The sequence below is a fragment of the Scardinius erythrophthalmus genome (assembly GCF_964197995.2).
Source record: "Scardinius erythrophthalmus genome assembly, chromosome: 21".
Taxonomy (NCBI): Eukaryota; Metazoa; Chordata; class Actinopteri; order Cypriniformes; family Leuciscidae; genus Scardinius; species Scardinius erythrophthalmus.
In genome coordinates, this window is record NC_138241.1 from 13,614,088 (window position 1) to 13,636,353 (window position 22,266).

At 38.0% G+C, this 22,266-nt stretch overlaps 1 protein-coding gene across 1 annotated transcript in view; it reads right to left on the reverse strand.

Annotated features, from left to right (window-relative positions):
• Window positions 1-21,990, reverse strand: part of hpse2 (heparanase 2) — a gene marked incomplete at both ends in the record, with an annotated part of 93,843 nt that extends 71,853 nt beyond the window's left edge. The window contains 3 exons of the mRNA XM_081350782.1: window positions 17,247-17,408; window positions 18,733-18,887; window positions 21,740-21,990. Coding sequence (XP_081206908.1) covers window positions 17,247-17,408; window positions 18,733-18,887; window positions 21,740-21,990 — 568 coding nt within the window. The remainder of the gene's footprint in view (window positions 1-17,246; window positions 17,409-18,732; window positions 18,888-21,739) is intronic.
• Window positions 21,991-22,266: the final 276 nt, after the last annotated feature.

The following is a 22,266-nucleotide window of genomic DNA, read 5'->3' on the forward strand; positions in this document are numbered from 1 at the left end:
AATTATAGCGTTCATGCATCTTAAAAAGTACAGAATGGCACCAGAAACAACACCAAAGTCATGGGTTTGATTCCCAGGCAACTAAATGAAAAAAAATTATCTTCTTTGCATAAAAACATCTGCCAAATGTAAATTAATTCAAATAAATTAGCTTCAAATACAGTTATAACCAAATATAGTAGTTTTTACAGTAGCAACTCTAATATTATCACACCAAAAGAAAAAATTAGTTCATTAATCCAGTTCACAGGAGCAGCACAATATATTTATCTGGCCAATCGTGTGCCAACACATTTCCACAGGCCACTCTCATTTCATTAGAGGACTGAGCAGCTCCTTTCACATACCTGCCAAAATTATCCTAATTACCTACTAATACCATAATTGCACCATGATCTCTTTAAAGAGACAGCACAGATAAGAAGGGTGAGGCACTGAAAAGCCCTTGAGCTGTTTTACAGCTGCTCTTCAAAGGATTTCCTTTCTCAGACAACAGAATCAGTGCGGCCCATCCTTCACAGAAAACGTACAGATCGCAAAATACACACCAGCTTTCGTCTTTCAGCTCTGTTGGAGCTACAGGAACGGTTTCATTTAGGCTACACGCAAGCCACTCTCACACAAAAGGAACCTCTGTGACATGTTTGCTTGTGTTTTTCAGCTCTAAGTGACAGGATGTTTCATGAATCGTCTTTTGGCAGTAAATCATCGTCTGGGAACGTAAGTGCTTGTAATAATGTGAAGTATATAGGTTTGAAGAGGGGGGGAACATCTGTCCAGTTAGCCTGACTGGTCCTCTCCAAATAAAACCATCTGAGGCTAAAGATGACGAGCAGACGGAGCTGACCCGAGACATGAAGCGTGAAGGATAGAACGTAACATACTATGCAAAATTCCCTAGATGGCAAGAAATCATTTTAAACAGCACATTGGTCTCGGGAAAAAAATGCTCTTCGTGATTAATATGCCACCTTTCAAGAAATTTCAATCAAAACTTCAGTGCCAAAAAAGGTGAAAAGAACCTCTAGCAAATTACTTATTTTGTTTAGTTGTCTATTCAGAATCATGATCTCGATTTAAAAAGCAGATCTAGAGTGTTCAGTTATTTTTTGTGAATTATCAAAGAATCCATATCAAGTGAATCGTGAATCGGTTCAAAACTTCCCATCATTCAGAATTTGTGGCATTAAAAAAAAAAATAATAATTCAGTGACAATAAAAGTGTTTATCACTTTCTATTGTTGAAGTGATGAATATAAATAGAATCTATTAATATTACTTGTTTTACTGCATTCTTGTATTAAACATTTGGAATCTACTTGGTTTGGTAGAAATGTAAAAAAAAAAATGAAAATGTTATAACATTTCAGACATTGTTTTACTAGCCTACATTTCATTAAATTGATCAAATTGACCGTGAATACAATCTATTTCAAATACATGCTGTTCTTTTGAATATTAAGCAGCACAACCACTATACAGTAAATATTAAAGCAGCACAAGTATCATAAACTGTGATTACAATGATAAATGTTTCTTGAGCAACAAATCAGCATATTAGAATGAACTATGAAGGATCATGTGACACTGAAGACTGGAATAATGATGCTGAAAATTCAGCTTTGCTATCATTTCTCCATTTCGGTCACCTGATGGAGTTTGGGCTCCTTGCCCCCGTCACATTTTGCTTACTTATTTGGGACTTAAAAACCACTAACTATTCAGTAATACTGCATTATTAATTTGACTGCACTGACACAATTGGAAGAGAACAAAAACGTTAACTGAATTCAGCTGTCTTCTGCACAGCTTCTTTAAAGCTAATTGAATTCATAATTGACAAATTTTGCAACATCGACACTGTTATTGAACTTATTGGCTTGGCAGACCGGGGTGGAACGATGCACCAAGGTGGAGACTGAGGGACGAGGGAGCCCGGCAGATCCTGAGGGATAAGAGTCCAGGGTGGAGCCGAGGAAGCTTTGAGCCAAGGTGGAGCAGATGGGTCAGAGAGCCAAGGTGGAGTATAAGGCTTGGAGGGTTGAGGTGGAGCTTTGGGATCCACGAGCCAAGGTGGAGCCGATGACTGAAAAGCCCATGGTGGATCGTGCAGCAGAGTGGAACAACTGGAGGAGCTGAGGGGCTAAGGCGAGACAGCAGAGACAAGGCAGAGGAACTGAATGGTTTTGGTAGTGGAGGAGGGAGAGGGAGACTTGGTACTGGGCTTAACCAGCGACAACTTGGATGACACAGAAATAGGCTTATCCAGGGATGATTTTGAGGACTTGGGAAATGGGAGACCAGCGATAACTTCCTCATCCAGCTCATAATAATTCTTCAGGAACCCAGCTTACTGCATGAACCTCAGTGGAGAGAGTGTTGGCAGGGATCCAATCCAGTCCAACGAACTTCACCAATATGCCCTCAATGACGAATGATGTAACCAGCTCACACACCTCAAGATTCACTTGGTCTTGGTCATTGATTCACACACTGGTCTCAGGCTCTGTGATGAAATTTGCCTCAGGCGATTGCTCCGGCTCTGGTGTTATGGTGGGCTCGGGCACCCAATGAGTGGTGGGCTTTGGCATCCCACGGCAGGCATGCTGATGGCTGATGGGCTCTGGGTCTGGAGTGGGGCTAGCGATGTCTTCATCCACAATGGAAACAGTAAAAGGAGAGACATTTTGTACCAGCACCCACCCCACAAACTCAGCGAATGTCCCTCGAGGAGCATCACTGGGCAGACGTGCCTTTGTCTGCTCATTCGTTAAGGCTGGCCAGAATAAACACACAGGGAAAATGCGTCAGGCACCCCAGATCTAAAAAGTTACTTGTGTGGTCCTCGAGGGATCGATGCTCCTGCTCCAAACAGAGCATTCGGACAGCTGGTATATCTATTTTAAATCTTGGCTGAAAATAATCCTTTCTGTGGTCTTGTGTGCTTTGACAAGTTGGCTATAGCGTAATCCAAAAGATGATGCGTTATGCAGAATGAACAATAAAACAAGACTTTAATAAACACAGAGAGAGATCTACAAACACAATCCAGAAACATTGACACAAGACAATGAACAGAGGAGAACTAATGGCTTAAATACACAGAGGGAAGATAATCAACAGAACAGGGAACAGGTGTGATACTAATCGAAGAGTATAGCAACTAATGAATGAATTAGACCTCGGTCAAAACAGACAATAAAGTCTATGACTAAAACTAAACATGACTGTGACAAGTTTACACAGCGTATGAGTCAAAACACCAAATTCAAAACAGCAAAATAGACAAACCACCTGCACTAGTTATTGTTTTCCAGAATTATTCCTCCATATACGTGGGACACATTAAAATATTGAGTTACCATAATAGCTCATCTCATGAGATAAGTCCCATGTTCAGTCGCTGGCCTCAGCTCTACATCAGAGGTGCAGACATAAAGAGCAGTAAGTAACTGTTAGTAACCGTGTCGGACAGCACTGGAATAGACTTCACAACTGCATTGCATGTTTCCACCAGATGCTCTCTGGAAGGTATTTATTGAGGTAAAATGATTGGAAAAATGCTCTGTTCTTTTCAAAGATACAAGCCATCAAAACATTAGTCTTGGGTTCCCATTGTAAATTCTCAAGTAGACAGATCACGCTTGCTCTAGTCAAACATGTCAGCAACCTGAAACAGACATCAGCTAGCCTGAGTCTGTTAAAACTTCTTTTCAAGCTTCAAAAACAACCAAGACGCAGTTTTACAACAACTTGTTCTCACAGACCTCAACAACTCTATTTTACTACCTCTATTTAATATGCAATATAAAGGCGATCTCATTTATATTTGTACAGATATTTACAGTGTACATATACATTTTTGCACGTTTAGACAGATACTGAAATGTACAATATCTACATTTTGATTGTCTAAAACACAAACTCTTTTAAGTAGACCCTTTTAAGTAACCCACTCTTATGACAAATGTACCTATTTTACGAGGTGATGATTTTGTAAGATGTGATTCTTACCTATACATTCGATTTTCAGAAGAAGATAAAAAGAATGCATGAAGGTAAACTCCTAACCCAATCTTCACATGAGAAAACACAATTGATTTGCAAGGTGACAATTTTGTATGAATTTGCTCAAAGTGATTCATACAAAAAAGTGAGATTTTTAAGAAAAAAGTATGCATGAGGGTCCTCTCCTAACCTCATCTCTAAACCTAACCAGTAGGGCATAAGCAGTTGGTACAAAACTGTACAAATGAGAGAAAAATTTGCAACTAATTTGCAAAAGTGTAAAACAGTAACGAATTGCCATGAGAATGTGTTGGCCCAAGTATAATACTCAGATTGTGCTATGCGATAATATACACCAAATAAATGGCACGATGTACATTTATTATAAATACAATAAAATCTTCCTTTGCATTCAATAATCTACAAACATGAAATGATTTATAAACATTTTTACATCTCTGAAGTTTAACATATGCACAAGCGTTTCCATTTTAGAAGTGGACCATACGTTATTATTGCATGTAACAGTCTATCCAAGCATTTTTTTTTTTGCACGTGCCAGAATCACACTTTATGCATGAATGAATACCTCCAAACAGCAATAAGATCACATTGATGACAATGATGTTACCATTATTAAAATGTTTAGCACTATAAGCTGCTGCAAATTGTGCTAATAACACTAGCATAATGGGACACTAGCACAATGCTCTATTGCCGTGCCCAGTCAACGGCAGTCTCCATCTGCCTTTGCTTAGAGCCGTCAGGACTTGTCACTCAAGTTTAAAGTGAACAAAATAAAGCAGAGGGGTTTTGGTTAGCCCCTCCTAACGGGGCTGTTTTAAAGCTCTCCAGTCTACCACAGAAAACTCAATTTTACTTTTCCTGACCATGTTCCCTAGACCAGAGCAAATTTCATTATGTTTATGGACTTATAAAATTCATTGCAGAATACAGATTTCTTCACATGTTGTTTTCAAAACTTACTGAATCTGAGGTGCAGGGAGGTCTTAGCACCGTTGTGGCGGTATTGACATTTATCCACATATTTTTGTTTCACCCAGTTCAGTTTAGTTCAATTCAAGTCCTGATAGATTTCAGCTTTCTAATAGTACTCCCTGAGTGGAAACAGATAACTGACTAACCATCACAAATATGGTGAAAGATATGGGCTGCTAACCCAAAGGTTAGTGGAACGGGCTCCAATATTCAAGTGATACAGGTCACCCAAAAGTGAAAATTCTGTTTTGTAACCTACTCACCTTTGTGTCATTCCAACCCTATATTGACTTTCTTTATTTTGTGGAACACAAAAGGAGATATTCAGTAGAATTTCCTTGCTGCAAAAACTATTCCCTTACAAAAACAACTTCACTGCACTATTGGGGAATGTTTTTTTTTTTATGCTTCTTTTATGCTTCTTCATATCTTCTTCATAGTCATATTATGACATAAATAATGTACATAAAGTTCAGGAACAACTTTTATTCCAAAATGTTAGTGATTTTGGGAACACCCTATATACTGACACAAACACTCTCTCCTTAGCACACACATCAAGACGCACAGTTCTGTTTGTATGGTTAGTCTGAGCAGCAATAGTTCTGCATTCCACATGTCAAAATTCAGGCTTCTGGCAAATTCTCTAGATTTACAAATAAACAAATAGCAGGGCAGGAATGAGAGAAATTGGAGAGAGCAAATTAATTTAATTTCTTGTTCTTTTAACTAAAAATAGAATCCACTTTTCTAATGTATACAACATTATTTGTCATCTAACAAACGAGACTTTTCATGGGAAAACAATTGAAATGAAAGCATTTTTGGCTGTTCCTCACAGTACATCCTAGATTTCCAAACATACGCTTGGCATCACACTCTCTGAGAAACTATAAACAGTGTCAAAGAGCAAAACTTTGGAAATGTTTTTTAGTAGGAATACCTTCCTGTTGTTCTTATCAATGGTCATATCTAGGAATTGTGCAATGACCTCATTTGGCCTTGGCACACTAGTGTTCAAGCATGATCTCAGACGCCACACCCACAGTCCACTCAATAATTCATACTGCAAAGTGCAAACAAAAAATATGGAAAGAGCTTGGGTGACTTTACACAACTTTCAGAAGCTGCACAACATAATTTAGCAGTTTTTCTGTGAAACACTAGTTTTAAAAGGTACTATTTAAATAAAGCATTACTTAGAGGCAGAATTAATCACTGGTTTTGCAAAAGTTGGAGACATCAGATCTACTCAGAGATTTGTCTACGGCAATTAATGACAAGTTAACTACATCTGCAAGCAGAACTGCATATTTCCCTTTATTTTGTATTGAGACAATCTACTTATGGACTGACAGAAATTCTCATTAAACAATTCTGTGATTTCTGAAACTGGCAACGCAACTAATTGCAATCTTTGTAATATGGAAGTTATCATATAGAAGTTATCAAATAGAAGTTATCTAATGGAAGTTATGTATATATGTATACAGCTAATGTCAATTTGAGTTTATACGTTAGTGTTTAAATGTTAGTTTTCATTCAATTACATACAGTATTGCTTTAAAGGCTAGACTCTTGTCTGTGAGCCAACAATTCAGATCATTATGGGCATTACTTAAACATAACTATTATTCAAATACTGTCTGTGGAAAACTGTCTGGATCAGTACAAATGCGATTACATTACACTAACAAGTATTTGGTCAGGCGTCCAGTTAGTGATTTTGCTCATGCGTGATGTCCGGCTGCCAAATCCTGGTTGTGAGTCTGGCCTCAGTATTTAATCTTGGGACAAAAGATCACACATGAGAATTATAATACAAAATGACCTCAGTGGGAAGCATCCGGATGATTAATGATCCCTGACAAGTGTTGCAGGAGCAGAACAACTACTGACAAAGAAAATAAAAATGAATAAAACCCTCTCCACGGGTGGTAACATCTAGATCTCGACTTCTCCTCACATAATTCTCAAATCTTTGGGCAGTTTTAATAAATTTCTGCAGCAGACCCACTGAGCTTGGGGTCTCTGTTCAGTCTGAACAGTCCAGAGAAGAGTTCAGCAGCTGTGCTATTAAAAAAAATACACAAGAAAAGAGTAACCTGATACACTTTGGAGTGAGAGCACAAATCAGATGAGACGTTCATGAGCCACAAATCTCTCCTGCGTCTGAAACATCACAGAACTGCGCATGAGAGCGTGGAGGACAGAGCCAGCAGCCTGTGATCAGCCAGAATATGAAAATAGCAGACTGACATACACTTACTTTACTGCACCGTGACCTGCATTGGATCAGATCTCCAAGCAGAATACAATCCACCCCACTATATTCTGAAATGCAATATCAAAATAAAGAAATTCAACTAAATGAATACATTTTTCGACAACTTGTGGGTAACACTTTATTTCGATGGGCGACTTTGGACATTCTACTGACTATCAGTGTCAACATATTCTACTTGCACCTACTGTAACCCTAACCTATTAGTCAACTAAAGCCTGGTTCACATGGCAGGATAATTAGGCCGATATTAGCCCCGATTCACGCCTTCCGACAATCTTAAGGATGGTCCGATTATCGTAAAAAAATCTGATCAGATATTCCTGCCATGTGTGGTGTTGTCTTAAGACTGCTCTCGTCTGCTCGGAAGGATGTCGGGACCGCTCCGATCTCAAATCGGGGATATCCAACATGTTGGATTTTTTTGGCCCGATTTCTCCTCGTGTGTGTGGTGTCCCCCGGGGACAAACGAGCACGCAGCCTGTGGACTGTGGCGTGTAGCCAATCAGAAAGCGAGGTGACGAGGCGGCGAGGAAGCACCGGGAAACAAAATCAAAACAGCTGGCGGCATGGCGACTTTCCACCAGAAAGTCCGGTGGACGTCGGAGATTTTCTTTTGATAACGTTTTTTTTTTTTCGGTTAAAAACAAACTACAAACTATCGGCACTGCATCCTCTTCGTCCGCCATGATTGTTTACTCTGAAGTCACGTTTGATCTCGAGGGATTTTGCGAGATTTCCCGTCTGACCTGGGAATGCTCGGGAGTCAAATCGGTTTGTGTGTGATGTGTTGATTTTGCTGTGTGGCTGCGCACCACACACTGTACGACCAAAACTGTTAGACCCGTGATATTTTTAGCGCCGTGTGTGGGGTCTCTCAGGTTTGGAAAATCGGCCAACAATTTAAAATCGTCACGTGTGAACCAGGCTTAACAGTCCACTACAGTCTACTAATACCCTAATAAGAGTTACTTTACATGTAGTTGCAAAGTCACTTACTGTACAGTTAGTAGAATGTCTAAAGTGGACCATCTAACTAAAGTACTCTTGGTTGGGAAATTTCATTGTATTCAATTACATTTTCTCATTCCGGAATTTGAATTGGAACGATAGGAAGAAGAATTGACGGAATTTCAGTTCCAAGAAATGCAAATTTAGAGATTCAATTACACTTAATAAATATAATTAATTTGGACTATTTATGGCCATAAATATCTTACATCAAATAATTTGACATGTAGAATAGATTTTGTCTGATTAGAAATATTTCTTAAAGGACAAATCAAGTGAAAAATGAACCTAGGGGTATTTAACACATGGTTACCGAGTCGATCGTTCCCTGCGATGCGTTTTCATGAAAATCGAATGTAAAGAGTTTTATTTATAAAAACAGATTAGCTCATAACACTAGTATATGGGGCAGAGAGTAAGTAAAAGTGAATCGCTAGTTAATACCACTAACAAGGCTCAAAATAGTCTCACACTAACACGGGAGCATAATGAGGGTCCCTACATACAAACCGAAGCATTGAGAACTTTGTAAGTGTACAGACAGTTTAATAAGAAGATACTTTATAAAGACAGTACATTACGCATTTACAGGCAGGATCCATCTTGGAAAACAGTCTCGACTAGTCGAGCCACGAGTCTAAAATGCTTCGTTTTGCATGTAGGGACCTAGGGGTAATTAACCATGTGTTAATTACCCCTAGGTTCATTTTTCACTTGATTTGTCCTTTAAAACTATATTCAATATACTGTTCAATGAAACATTCTTTATAACTATTATACAAGCAAGAGTGTTGTTGTATTGCACACTCATTTAACAGAATAGTTTTATATACTGTAAAAAAAAATACATATATATTGATCAAATACATACTGTATATTAATAATACTGTAAATAATTAATAATAATTATTGTTATTTTAAATATTTATTAACATTACAGTAGATGTTTGGCCAGATGAAAAAGTCTAAAATGTTGTTGTGTAATCACTTTGCAAATATGGAGGTTTTTTGTGTACATCCTAATGTTTAAAAATCATTTTTATTTTTTTCTTGAATTCAGTACCTGAAGTAGCACTCTCATTCTCAATTCTAAATGGCACACAACCCTGACTTCAATGCATATGTAATTCTCCTGGAGAAAGTTCAACACGCAGGGTGAACTTGTGGTGAAGCCAGATGGTCCTTGGAACATTAAAACTAGTTAAATCAATGTCCAACCAGGCTGAGAGTACTGAAGCTGCCAGGTGAAATCACTACGGCAATATATAACCAGACTTCACCTCGCATAACGCCAAGCTGCCACAACAATCACTCCCTTCGGTCTTTGTAATGTCACCTATTAACAAAATGCCCAACAGTGCTAATTCCTTAAAAAACACTGAATATAATGGTGCTCTGGGGCGAGCCTGTGAATATCGACTGACAGCTTAATTAGGGAGGTGCTAAAAGTCTGCAAGTAATGAAGGACGTATGTTTTGAAGAAGGAATTGAAGACAAACGAAGATTTGTTTGCCTTCATTTGTCTTCAATTCCTCGTTCAAAACATACGTCCTTCATTAAAGTTAACGTGAAAGCACACTTATTTTGTTCTTCCACAGAGATTTATTTATTATTTGATTAGATTAGCTCACTTTCCAAGTTATAAGTCCCGGATGTGTATAATTTGCTGTTGAAATAAAGACGTGTTGTACTTATATGGCAATTTGATACTTGACATAATAATCATTTTTTTTTATAAATCTCTGTGTAAGAATGGAAATAAGGGCATTTTAGTGTGTGGCGGGAAATCCTTAGGACCTCGGTTATGAAACACAAGCAGAACGAATCTTTTTGTAAAACATTCATGAATCCAATTAAATTAAATGCGGTAATTTGCGTCGCAATGGTTTTGCAAACGATTTGCACAGAAATTTGCTCTGCTCGCGTTTCACGGACCAAGCCCATTGAGATTTTGCGATTGCTACGGTGATTTTGTTAAAGAATTTCATGCAATTACATTCTTTATTGATTTTTAATAAAGGTTTAAGTCATGTCAGCACTTGAAACGTATGTGGTAAGAACACAGATGTCTTTGGGAATTGTAGCCGTTTAATATTTGTTTATGAAGGGGTGGTATTAAACTACCTGCAGCTGCTTCAGTGCAGTCCATTCTCATGCACAATGACTCATTTAAAAACCACTATCAAATGAATGAATCAAATGAAAAGGAAACTTCAAAGACTGGAAGCTTATGGCTTTATAGCAATCGCAAGAAAGGGAACTCCTTTGCTGGGATTATCTTGGATTATTATTCGGTATTTTGTGTTGCATGGTAAGGCCAGGCAAATAACTCCAATATGTGTGACTTGGTTTAACCACCAAAGAGATGTAGATTAATGTATCATGTCATCATTCATTTCCTAGATTTTGATACTAAAGGGAACTGATGCAAAAGTGTAAAATGTGGCCCTTCCAAATCCCACAAACTCCTGGCTCAGAATTTGTAGAAACATTCTCTCCAATACAAAACTGAAACAAAATCTCCTGGCCCACCTCATATTTCACAGTAGGGTAATCTTATGTTTCCAAATGTGACGTAACTAGCAAACGAATCATACTTTGATCACCACATATTACAAAGATTGACAAAAAAAATAACAGAATCATTAGCATCGCTCCGCGAGTCCAGTTTTGAAATCCTACAAAAACATCTTCATTCATTTCAATAACACTGTTTGGTTGCAATTAAATTAGCCACACTGGACCATAAAGTGCAATTCATTTTCAAGTCATTTAAGATCTGAAACTCCATTTTAAACACATCCGATAATTTTGACGCTAACATCATTATTAGATTGCGTTTGTGTACCCAGCAGGGAATTTCGGCTCCTTCCTAGCATTGTAAACATCTGTTTTCTCTTAACATTTGGTCACAGTTTATTTTCATTATTTTGAAAATTGTAAATATGCTGCTATTATCTGTTTCTACTTGCAAATTCATTTGGAGGCTAGTTTATCAATTCATTTGGCAAATTGCAATATATAGCGCAGTCTGAGTCTGACAGCTCCTTGTTACATTTATGAGATGCATCTAGAGTCCACTCTGTCTTCATAACCTTCTGTTGTGGCACATTTTATTTTAACAGTTCAGTTGTTGTTTTATGGTCGTTTAGAAGAGCAAGGCCTTGAGTAATGGGCAACGTGGAAACATTCTGAAGAGTCTGTTATACGTATTAGTGTCTCATTTATTTACAGTTCAGTTCACTCATGCCACACAATGAGATTGTAAATGTTCACGCCATGTTTGCCAACATCTCTCTAACTCTCTCTCTATGGTTGTAAAATAATGCCTAACAATAAGTGAAAGAAAAAATAAGCTTATTTTGTTTATTTGTATTATAGTGACATCCTTTTATTTTATAGCAATTAAACAGACGTCAAACTGCTCTAAAAATAGATTTCATACATTTTTATGCTTATCAGAATATTGTTCATTAGCTTTACTATTTGTATGACCTATAAATGTTCAGCTCTTAAAGGGATAGTTCACCCAAATAGGGATAGTTCTGTCATCATTTACTCACCCTCTTGTCGTTCCAAACCCATAAGATTTTAATCTTTGTAAGACGAATGAAGATATTTTCACCTAAACCTCTGACACTTCAAACCGTTCATAAAGAGATCGTAAAATAAATCCACATGAATCGTTTAATCCACGTCTTCTGAAGAGACACGATCGCTTTATATGATAAACAGATTTCATTTAGACTTTTATTAACATATTTGATCAGTGAACGTTCACACAGCACTCAAATATGGTAAACAAGCTCAACCACAATGATTGACGCGTGAGAACCAATGAAGTTTCTTCTCACATCATAGTTGTATTCTCAAGTACAGTTGAGCTTCTCTTTACAATATTTGAATGCTTTATGTATGTCTGCTGATCAGTGTTTATAATAGTAGTCTAAATGAAATCTGTTTAAAGTGATCCTGTCTCTTCAAAAGGATTTATTTTACAAATCTCTTTGGCCTGGTTTCACAGACAGGTCTTAGATTAAGCCAGGATTAGGCCTTAGTTTAATTAGGGCATTTAAGTAGCTTTAACGTGCCTTAGAGGAAAATAAACATTACTGGTGTGCATCTTGAGACAAAAAAATGGCACTGACATATTTTAAGATATGCCAGTGCAAGTTGTGTTCAGTTAAAACAGCTCAAACATGCATTGTAGGTCTATTCTAGGACTGGGCTTACGCCTTGTTTGTGAAACCAGGGAGTTAATGAACAGGCATCTGAGTTTTGGGTGAATAGGCTTTTAATGGAGGGACAGAAATATCTCACATTTCATTCAAAAATCGTCATTTTTCTTTCGGAGATGAACACAAGTCTTATGGGCTTGGAACAACATGAGAGTAAATGATGAAAGAATTTTTCCTAATTTTTTGGGTGAACTATCCCTTTAACTCTTCTGGAGAATATTATGCATGTGTGTGAGTATCTGCTTAATGTCTCAGATATAGAAAAAAAAAACTCATGTTTTCTTTCACAGGCAGAAACATCTGTCAGAGCCTCAGATCTATCATTAGCACACTATTCTACGAGCACTCACTGTGTTTGTGTTGAGTGCACACATGTGTGTTTTCACTGCTGCTGGGGGAGGAGAAAAAGACTCCAAACTCTTTGTGTCACTTTGAGCACAGTCAGACAAGAATAGAGAAGAGGACAGGAAGACTGGCAAATCAAATTCTGCCATGCGGTATTCATCAAAATACTCCAGCAATCATTTCAATGAAATAACCGCCCAATTCTGGTGCAAACGTTTTCAACTGGACAAAAAGTTGGGCTCCACGAGCCAAAAAAAACTGTTCTGAACAACATGGGCATGTTACCCACACTTGTAGAAGGAAAACAAATGACGCAGACAGCATCTGGTCAAAACCACTCCTCATTTTCTCAGATATAAGCGTTTATTTTGTGCAACAACAAAAAAAGAATCACAGGTTTCCTCACCTCTAGCTCATTTTCATAACATTTCCTTACTTTTTAATGACTATTTGAGGACCAAAAACTCAAACAGTTACTGCGATCAACGAAAACGAGAGGCTAAAGGCTAACCGTCAGCTATAGCTAATACCCAAACTGCCCTCACTGGACAACTTCCTGTCATTTGTCTCAGAGCAAACGGGCAGGAAATAGCTTTGAATATAGCTATGCTGCATTTTAACATGCTAGCATCACACAGAGAGACTCCCTCGTGTCTCTAAGTGGACGTAGGAGAACAGTTTCCAGCCGAAGAACGCAAGAGAGTGAAAGCAAGCAAATTCGCGTGATTTAAAGAGACAGTTATTTATGATGAATGCCGCTCTCCTGAGAGTCTGGGAAACCGGCTGTAGTGCTGCACATGGATCTAAAGTGCACCGTGACCTCAGACACACTGAGAATCACACGATGACAACTATAGAGCCCTCTACAGCCGAGCTCTGAGGACATGATGGAATTTTAATAAATTTAACAACATATCATTTGTCACTTCACTCAATGCATGTGGAAGAGATAGGTTTCCAGGAATGGGTGACGAGCAAAGCACGGATAAGTCATTTAGAACGGTGTACTGTGGATATTTATCATATTTAATATGTCTGCTTGTACTGAATGATATATACATCTGTAGTGGGGTTATGAATGCAAGCATATTCACGAATCCATGACTCTATCAGCACTTCAAACTAACACACGGATGAAATGTATGGTTAAAATGTCCAACAAGTCTTTAAAGGTGAAAGTTACACCAGCCATTACTATTCACTTGATTGATGTTTCACACTCATTCTGGTTTGCGATTGTTTTAAATCCCCAACTCAAAGTATTCAATTTCAGCGAACAATTCATATAGACTATATTGGGTGTCCAATACCTTGGGTGTCCAATTCAGTTTTGTTGTTTGCTACATGTTTTTATTAACATTAAAACCTCTCATTAATATATATGTAATCTATATAATCAGTAGTCTGGCTATCACTAGACCAAGCTCAATCTTTTAAGATTGAACATTGGTCTGGGGAGTCTGCTCTGTATATTCTATGGCACAAGAGTCGTGATCAACGGGCATAGTGTAAATGACTCTGTACACAATTGGATAGTCCTTCAACCAATCAGACCAACGATCCAGGTGACGTACTTTGCAGCGAAAACTCTAGGCAGGAAACATGTCAACAAACGTGTTGGTTTGGAGCTCTGATCAGCGGTTTGCAGAAGCAGCAATGGCATGGAGCGATTTTTGCAGGTTGTGCGAAATAAAAAAAAAACATGAAAGTGAGTGGTATTTACACCCATTCGAGCGATTTGTTTGCTAAACTAAAGAAGCCATTGAGCATCGTCGTGAGGTTAAAAGGAATTGGATTGGATTAAACCCACCAATAGCGCGCCAGGTGGATAAGCCAGTTTGTGATTGGTCCCCGCAGATTTGTAAGGGAAGCAGGATAGAAGATTGTACACTTCAGCCTGAGATGCAGGGCGAAATCAAATCACCGGCCGATCGGGCTGGGTTTACCCAGTCTATATAATCAGGGGTTTCAATGTTAAATTCCTCTTAAAATACATCTTTGTTCATCTTAAAGTTATTTTTACATTTACGCTGGGCAACGATTAATCGTTGTAAAAGTTTGTGTTTACATAATATATGTGTGTGTAGTGTGTATAATTATTTTTGTTTATATAAATACACACACATGCATGTATAAACATATTATATATGTGTTTTTTTTTAAGAAAATGTTATTTATATATAAAATATTTATATATAATATAAATTATGTATAAATATATACAGTATGTACATGCAAATATTTCTTAGATAAATACATGCATGTGTGTGTATATATACAAAATATACAGTACACACACACATATATTATGTAAACACAAACTTCTATTTTGGATGCGATTAAATCGTTGCCCAGCACTAAAAATAAGCAAAGATTTAACCTGAAGGTGGGTTTTCACAATGCCTTTTTTTTACTTGCTAAAACAATATGAACTACCAAACAGAAGACAGAAGGCTTGTAGTAGCCTAGATTGTGTACAACAGGTTTTTCAGTAAAGTTTTGATCAGGATCAAAAGCTTTAGAAATGTGTGCATATCAAATATGATACAGTAGGCTTTACAGGGTTAAAAATCAATCGCTTTAACATACACTGGTTTGATTTTATCATTCATTTGCAAATTTTATAAAGCTACATTCAACTGTAAGAAACTAACAGTGACTGAATTCAGAGAATGCAGTGAAAGCATCATGGAACTGTAGCAACTTGAGAGTTTCTTAAGCAGCCTGACCTCGAATTGTCTCAGATGGTTTGCTTTAACTTAACTGGACTACACTGTAGCGAGTGTAGAGGTGAAAGCTAGAATGACCTTGGGCTTGTCTCACCACGTTTTTTTTTCTAACTGGCAGGGGGCTTTCGCGCCTATTACTGATAGCTCTAATGAGAAAGGGTCAGAAAAGCCGACCCGTGCGGTGTGGAAATGGATGAGGCAGGACATCTCTCTGTAATTCCCCTGCCACCTGCCAGTGACTGCGCAGGGGACGTCCTGATTGCTAACAGACCCGTCTGTGCCATGCACCCAGGTGTCTTCGTTCTCACCCATCAGTCATGCACACGACAGGCTTTTTGCTGCAGCACACATGCTGAGATCCACGGCGAGAGAGATTCCTTTGCTAAGTATGTTTAGTCCTAATTCCTCTTACAGCCGCCCTGCTGAACGCAGATGTGCATAAAAAGATGTTTGGAAAATACGGGTGAAAGTTAGAAGAGTGCTTTTTTGCTGAAACGGTTTGAATGAACAACATTCAGGTCTATTTGACGCCAAGAGCAGTTCAGAAACTCTCATCTGAGCTTGTATATCAATTTTAATAAGAAAATGTGCAGCATGACCTGCACTGGAACTCGCACAGTGCCTGACATAAAATTTAGTACAATCTTTCCACAGTAAATCTGCTTTAAACAAATAATCTCGCTCCGGTTGACTGTACCTGACAGTGATTTGAGTTTACATTGAGATTACTGCAACGATTATAATAATAAAACAACGGGGGAAAAAAGCAAGTCTGTCAAGGAAAACCCCAAAATATGTCATTTAATTCCCTTCGTGGAGTGTTGTGTCAGAATTCATCAACAACAGTGTATGAAATCACCGCAAAGTTCGAATGCACCCAAACAAAATATCACACCTGATCCAACCAAAACAGCTTTTTACAACAATTTTTTTGTTTGTGAATCACCTTTGTTAATATCCATAGAAAAGACACTGATTTAAATCGCATGCAAAAACTGCTCTTCCTCTCAGAACTACGGGTGCTTTCGCAAAGTGTCATTTTCTGAAATCATTGTCAGCTGTTGTTTCCACTGGCCTTTTGTATACGTCATCATTCAGCTTCATTCTATCCTTGATCTGACATTTTCGGTACTACAAAAGGTCTCTGACAGGTCCTCTGAGATTTCTGCCTTTCAAACAATTATTCACCCTAAAATGATCTGAACATTTGGGACAATGTCTGTGTGTGTGACTATGAAATCTGAAATTGGACACTGGATTTACAAACAGGCAAAGCACAGCTGTTGAAAGTGATCAATAAAACCATATGCTTGGCTGATCTTCTCATCATTTTAAACCTATGCGTTTCTGGAACAAGCAGCAACAATTACATCACTGTAGCCTACCAATGGTTCTGGACGTCAATGAGAGAAAACAACTCAACATAGTTCATAGTTCAAACAACATAAACACAGAACGCACCTGATATATTACATTAAACCATATCTACAGATTCCTACTGATCGACACAAACAATACGCACCATTCATTACATTTGTTAAAAGCCCTTTTGTGAAACTCTGAGGCAAAAAACAAAGCCTAACCCAATATACACTATATTAGCTGAGTATGCATGTTGCTGTAATCTCCTACCTGTTAATGTAACATCGCTGTAGATGTTGGAGAGCTGTTCTTTCAACAAGACCTGTTGCATCTGAGCCGCTTTCTCCCGCTGTAGTTCCAGCATCATCTCCGGGTGGCTGGCCAGCTTGCAGCCCTTCTGTTTGTCCAGGGCGAAGTCACTGCGCACTATGTCTGCGTGGAAACCGCGATAATGATTTTGGAGTTATTTTCTGTGAGTATTTGCAAGGGGTGGGCGATATACTTACGGTAGACACGATTAACCGACCGTAATTTGTCAACCGGCAGAGATTTTGGACGGTAACGCGCACGTGACGTTGATGTGCTACGCAGTCACGAAAGCTTATCGTTGGCATGCGTTTTTAAGTCTTGCGTTAAAAAAAAAAGTTATTTTAAACCGTTGAACCACAGTAAGCCGCGAAAGACAACTCTTTTCGTTATGTATGCAGGTGATGTCAGATAAACTGTGCGCGCACGTGAAGCCGCTAAAGCGCGTGAGAACTGAATCCGAGTGCTTTTTGTCGAATAATTAGACTTGAACGCTTAAAAGTATATTTATGTGTCAAAGTTACCTTTTATTTGCAAGTAAACACAGTCATTTATGTCTTAAGTTAACGTAAACAGTTGAGAAAGAATGTGCACACGTATACTGAATACGTGAAATCCCTCTTAAAGTGACAGCATCCAAATTTAAGCTACAGCTGTCGTTAATCAAACGACAAAAAGTCACTTTTGTAACTTTCATAAGTTACATAGTCTTTACACAGTGAAGACTATGCAGTGTTTTTATACATTTGATTACTTTATACAATTTTTGTAGTAGCTATTTCTTATTTAGTGCTTAGATTTAATTTGTGTCTGTTCTATTCTAGTTTGTTTTCCTAAATGCTTGTAATTAGTTTCTTTATTCTTTCTTTATCACTGTTTACTTGTCTTTTGTGATATTGAAATTGGTGACAAGAATTTTGAAATTTTATGACATTTCACTGGTTTCAAAAATGTTGATATCATAACCTTATTTAAAGCAAAAATAATGTGTGATATACCAGTATAATTGTGCAATAAAGTTACTCAAATCGTGAAATAAGCTTTTGGTCATATCGCCCACCCTATCTGCCCACCAAGAAGACAAACTAACCACTAGAGCAATGCATGTGGTTTGCATGCATGGTTTCAAAATATATTTCTTTTTGTTCTGTGTTTATTGATAAAAAGTCTTCAGAATTAAAAAGGCATTTCTTTTTCAAAAGGCATGCACTGACTAAATGAAAGCGTCGATATTTATTCAAATATATCTTAGGTTTATGCATGCAAATTTGTCCACATATGGAATGACACATAGAGCTTTAATATCATGATTGCAAATAGTATTTCTGGAACTTTCAACAAGTTAAGTGTTGTTTCCTCATCAAGTTTTCTGAGGTACAAAAATGTTTTTTCATCTCAATAATACATGCAAAATACCTGACTAATTGAAAATGACCAAATTAGACCTCACCATCTTCATAGTTTTTCAGGTAATAGTCCGGTCCAGGCCCTCTAAACTTCGCAAGATTCTTCAGGTTATGAAACTGGAGGAAGTCAGTCCGTTTGCCCCCAAACCTCAAATAAGCTGGAGAGAGTCCCCGCGCCAGAGTGACTAACCGCTTGGAGCTGTGGACACAGAAAGATGTAGATCACAGATCAAGCTATTCTCAGAGAAACCCGTAGGGCTAATACAGAATCACTGTGTAGACAACTACACTGTAAAAAGTCCAAATGAGCAGTGCTTGCCTTAAAGAGCTGTTTCTGCCTGACAGAACCCTTAAAATTCACTTTCATGGGTGCAATCTACTCATATTAAATATAGTAGTCATTACCATGGGAAGAAAGTTATTTCGGTTAGGCTACCTAAACATTGAATAGTGCTTCAAATCACAAAGATAGCTTGTCTTCATGATTTTAGACCATTGGAGGGAAGATGGAGAATAAACTGAATAAAACCACTAATTTCTTTTTAAGGCTTGTTCATATATGATCTTTATCCTTTTAAATTATATAAAGACATTATATAACATATTATAACACATATAGCCTATGCTTTATGCTGTGCTACTGTCTTTATTCTTTTGACGATGTAAAAGTCTGTCGGCACGAGAAAAAAATATGCAATAATAGCCTAATTTTAAAACTCAGAATTAATAATAAACTTCTTTTTATTCTATTTATTTAATATTCTATTTATTTTTTCTGCAGTGACCTGGTTGTCGCCATTGGGTTGGTGCTTTAACGTTCTTTCGGAAACTCACAGCAGGATTGGGAGTTTACAATATATTGTGTTTCAGGCCGCAGTGCTGAAATCAACAGCAAATTATTCACAGAGCTGCAGTCTGTGGTGCTACACGCTCGTTTCTTTCGAAATAAATAAATACCAGCTTTATTAGAGCTTTACTAAATAATGAGACATAATAAGGTACCAGTCGTAAAAAGAGAAGCCGTAAAAGGTGCACATAAAAGAAGGCCTATAAATTGCGCAAATATTCCGCCTATGAGAACCAAGAATCGAACAACAACAACAACAACAGATAACATAAAAGAATAAAATAAAATTGTATTGAAATAAAATAAAATAAAGCTACTATGTGAATTGTTTAATATTATTTTGTGAAACAGCAAAACAAGCTAAATTGCCACAAACTATATTCGGTGAAGCCTGCGTTTTGGTCGGTGGGCCGAAACTGAATTTAGGAAAATACATTTTAGAGAAAGTATGCTGTCACGTCCAATAATGTGAATTAATACATTTAATCAGACCGAGCATGAAGCATGAATAAGCATGTTATTTTTGAAAAATGACAACAACAATTTAAGTTTAAAAGAAAAATAATATTAGTGCAACTTCCTGCGGAATGATGGCGATGTAACGGCAATATATTTAGATATAATTTATGTGAGATTATGGTATTGTTATCTATTGCATTAACATTATGAAACCTTATTTTGAACGTATGCGTGTGCATAGCATGAGCTAAACGTGCTACAAATATCACTAGTATTAGGGCCATACTTCAAATCTGTTTACGAGGTTATTTTCAAACCAAATAAGATGTGGGGGGGAAATATAATTCTTAAAGTTGTGGGTAAGTGTCCTAGTAGATAAGTCCCACATCCCGCTTTTATTTGGTCCTTGTTTCATTACATATAGCCTATAATTAAACTAAGTAGCCTACGCACAATGTAAAACCCCTTTAAAGGCGATAGCCTACCGCGTAAATCTGCTGTAACTTGCACTTTACGCGACAGAAAACGAACAATAATGCCACGACAGCAGATGGGGTTCATATTTATGTGGGCCACTTCTTAAATTCTATTGAATCTATTCGTTCCAACACCTCATCCTGATAAATCACAATAATAAATATTCGATAATACATCGGGATTAAACACTATATCGATCCTCAAACCTGTTAGGTTCTATAAAAGACACTTACATTTCGGTTCTCCGAATGGTTTTGTGTCTTTTCTCCTCTGGGGGCTGGGACACTCATATTCACTTCCAGGTCAAGCCCTGGTGTGCAAATTAACACAACCATTCAAATCTGCGCGTATTTTCAGGTTTCACGCTCTAATGTAAAGGCATTCGTTCATCGAGTCATTCTCTTACGATACGTATCATGGACTAACATCACCCCACAACACGGTTTCATTGGGATTAAGCAGATGTTGTTTTAAGCATTGCGAGTAAACATGATGAATTCTACTTTACGCGTAAAATAAATGTCCATGAGTGCGAAAACGCATGGGGTTTTACACGATAACGTTATAGGCTAAGCTGTACAGAAAAGCTAAGTGCAACCAAACATAAAAGTTTAAACATCTAATAAGAGGAAAGGGGACTGGTAACCTACTTTTCGAAAATACTGGATTTTGTAGCCTACTCAAGGGAGCGGTTGATAGATTAAAAAGTAATAGCCTATGCTATTAGATGCCTAGTAGGTGTTTGGGTAGCCTATTTGTGTTATTGGAAAAAATGATTGATGTCTAGTTGTGTTCCTGTTGGAAAATCCAGTTTAAGCCGGGTATGTTTAGAACATCGAAGATGGTTTCTAGCTGGTCATTATCATGGTCAAGCTTAACCACTTCAAGATTGCATGTTGCTACACTCTAAAAAGGGTTCCTTAAAGCACCTTTACCATCCATGGAACATTTCCATTCCCCAAAAGTTTCTTTATAATAGAATAAGGTTCTTTAGATAAGAAAAACAAATGGTTATTTTAAGAACTGTTGACTGACTGGGTAACCAAAAATGTTTCTTTAATGGTATTGTTGCGAAAAAAAAAAAAAAAAAAAAAAACTTTATTTGGAACCTTTATTTTTAAGAGTGTAGTCCATAACCAGCCTTAAACCACCTTGTTCCAAAACACATACTGACCTCTCCAGCAGGCAATTCCGATCTTCCCAAATCAACACAAACACATCAGCATCACCATGCGCAGGATGCGAACGCAAAAACTAGAATAGCCTACCTTAAGAAGTCCAGCCAGCCATCCTTTACGATAGACGGGTCCAACTGCAACGAGAGGAAGTTGTCATTCAAAACTTTGACCGGGCTTCGAGTATTGACGTCCAGTAAAATCAAGGTTCTCTCCAGAAAGCTCTGTCTCTTCCCTCCGGACACTGGTCTCCTGTATGTAGCGGCGGAGGGAATGAGAGACTGGAGTATCAGTGCCAACCACAGTGACGAGCCGAACACTGGGCAGAGGAGCTGCCTGGGCATCTTCTGTCCTCAAGCACCGGGCGGAGCGCAGTGAGGGAGATCCAGCAGAGATCTCCTTATAAAACCCGATCGAAAAGCACCTGAAGTGTTTTATGCCCCTCCTTGAGCGAGGATCGCTGGTGTCTCTTTCAGCCCCCCCACCCCCCTGTCTTCAGCTGTTTTGGAGTAAACTGACGCCCGAGGGCCAGCCTCCATCACACTGCTGCCCCTGCACCGCCCTCTATAGTAACGCAACGGCTCTTAAAGGTAAGATGACTCTTATTTATCAGAAGCGTC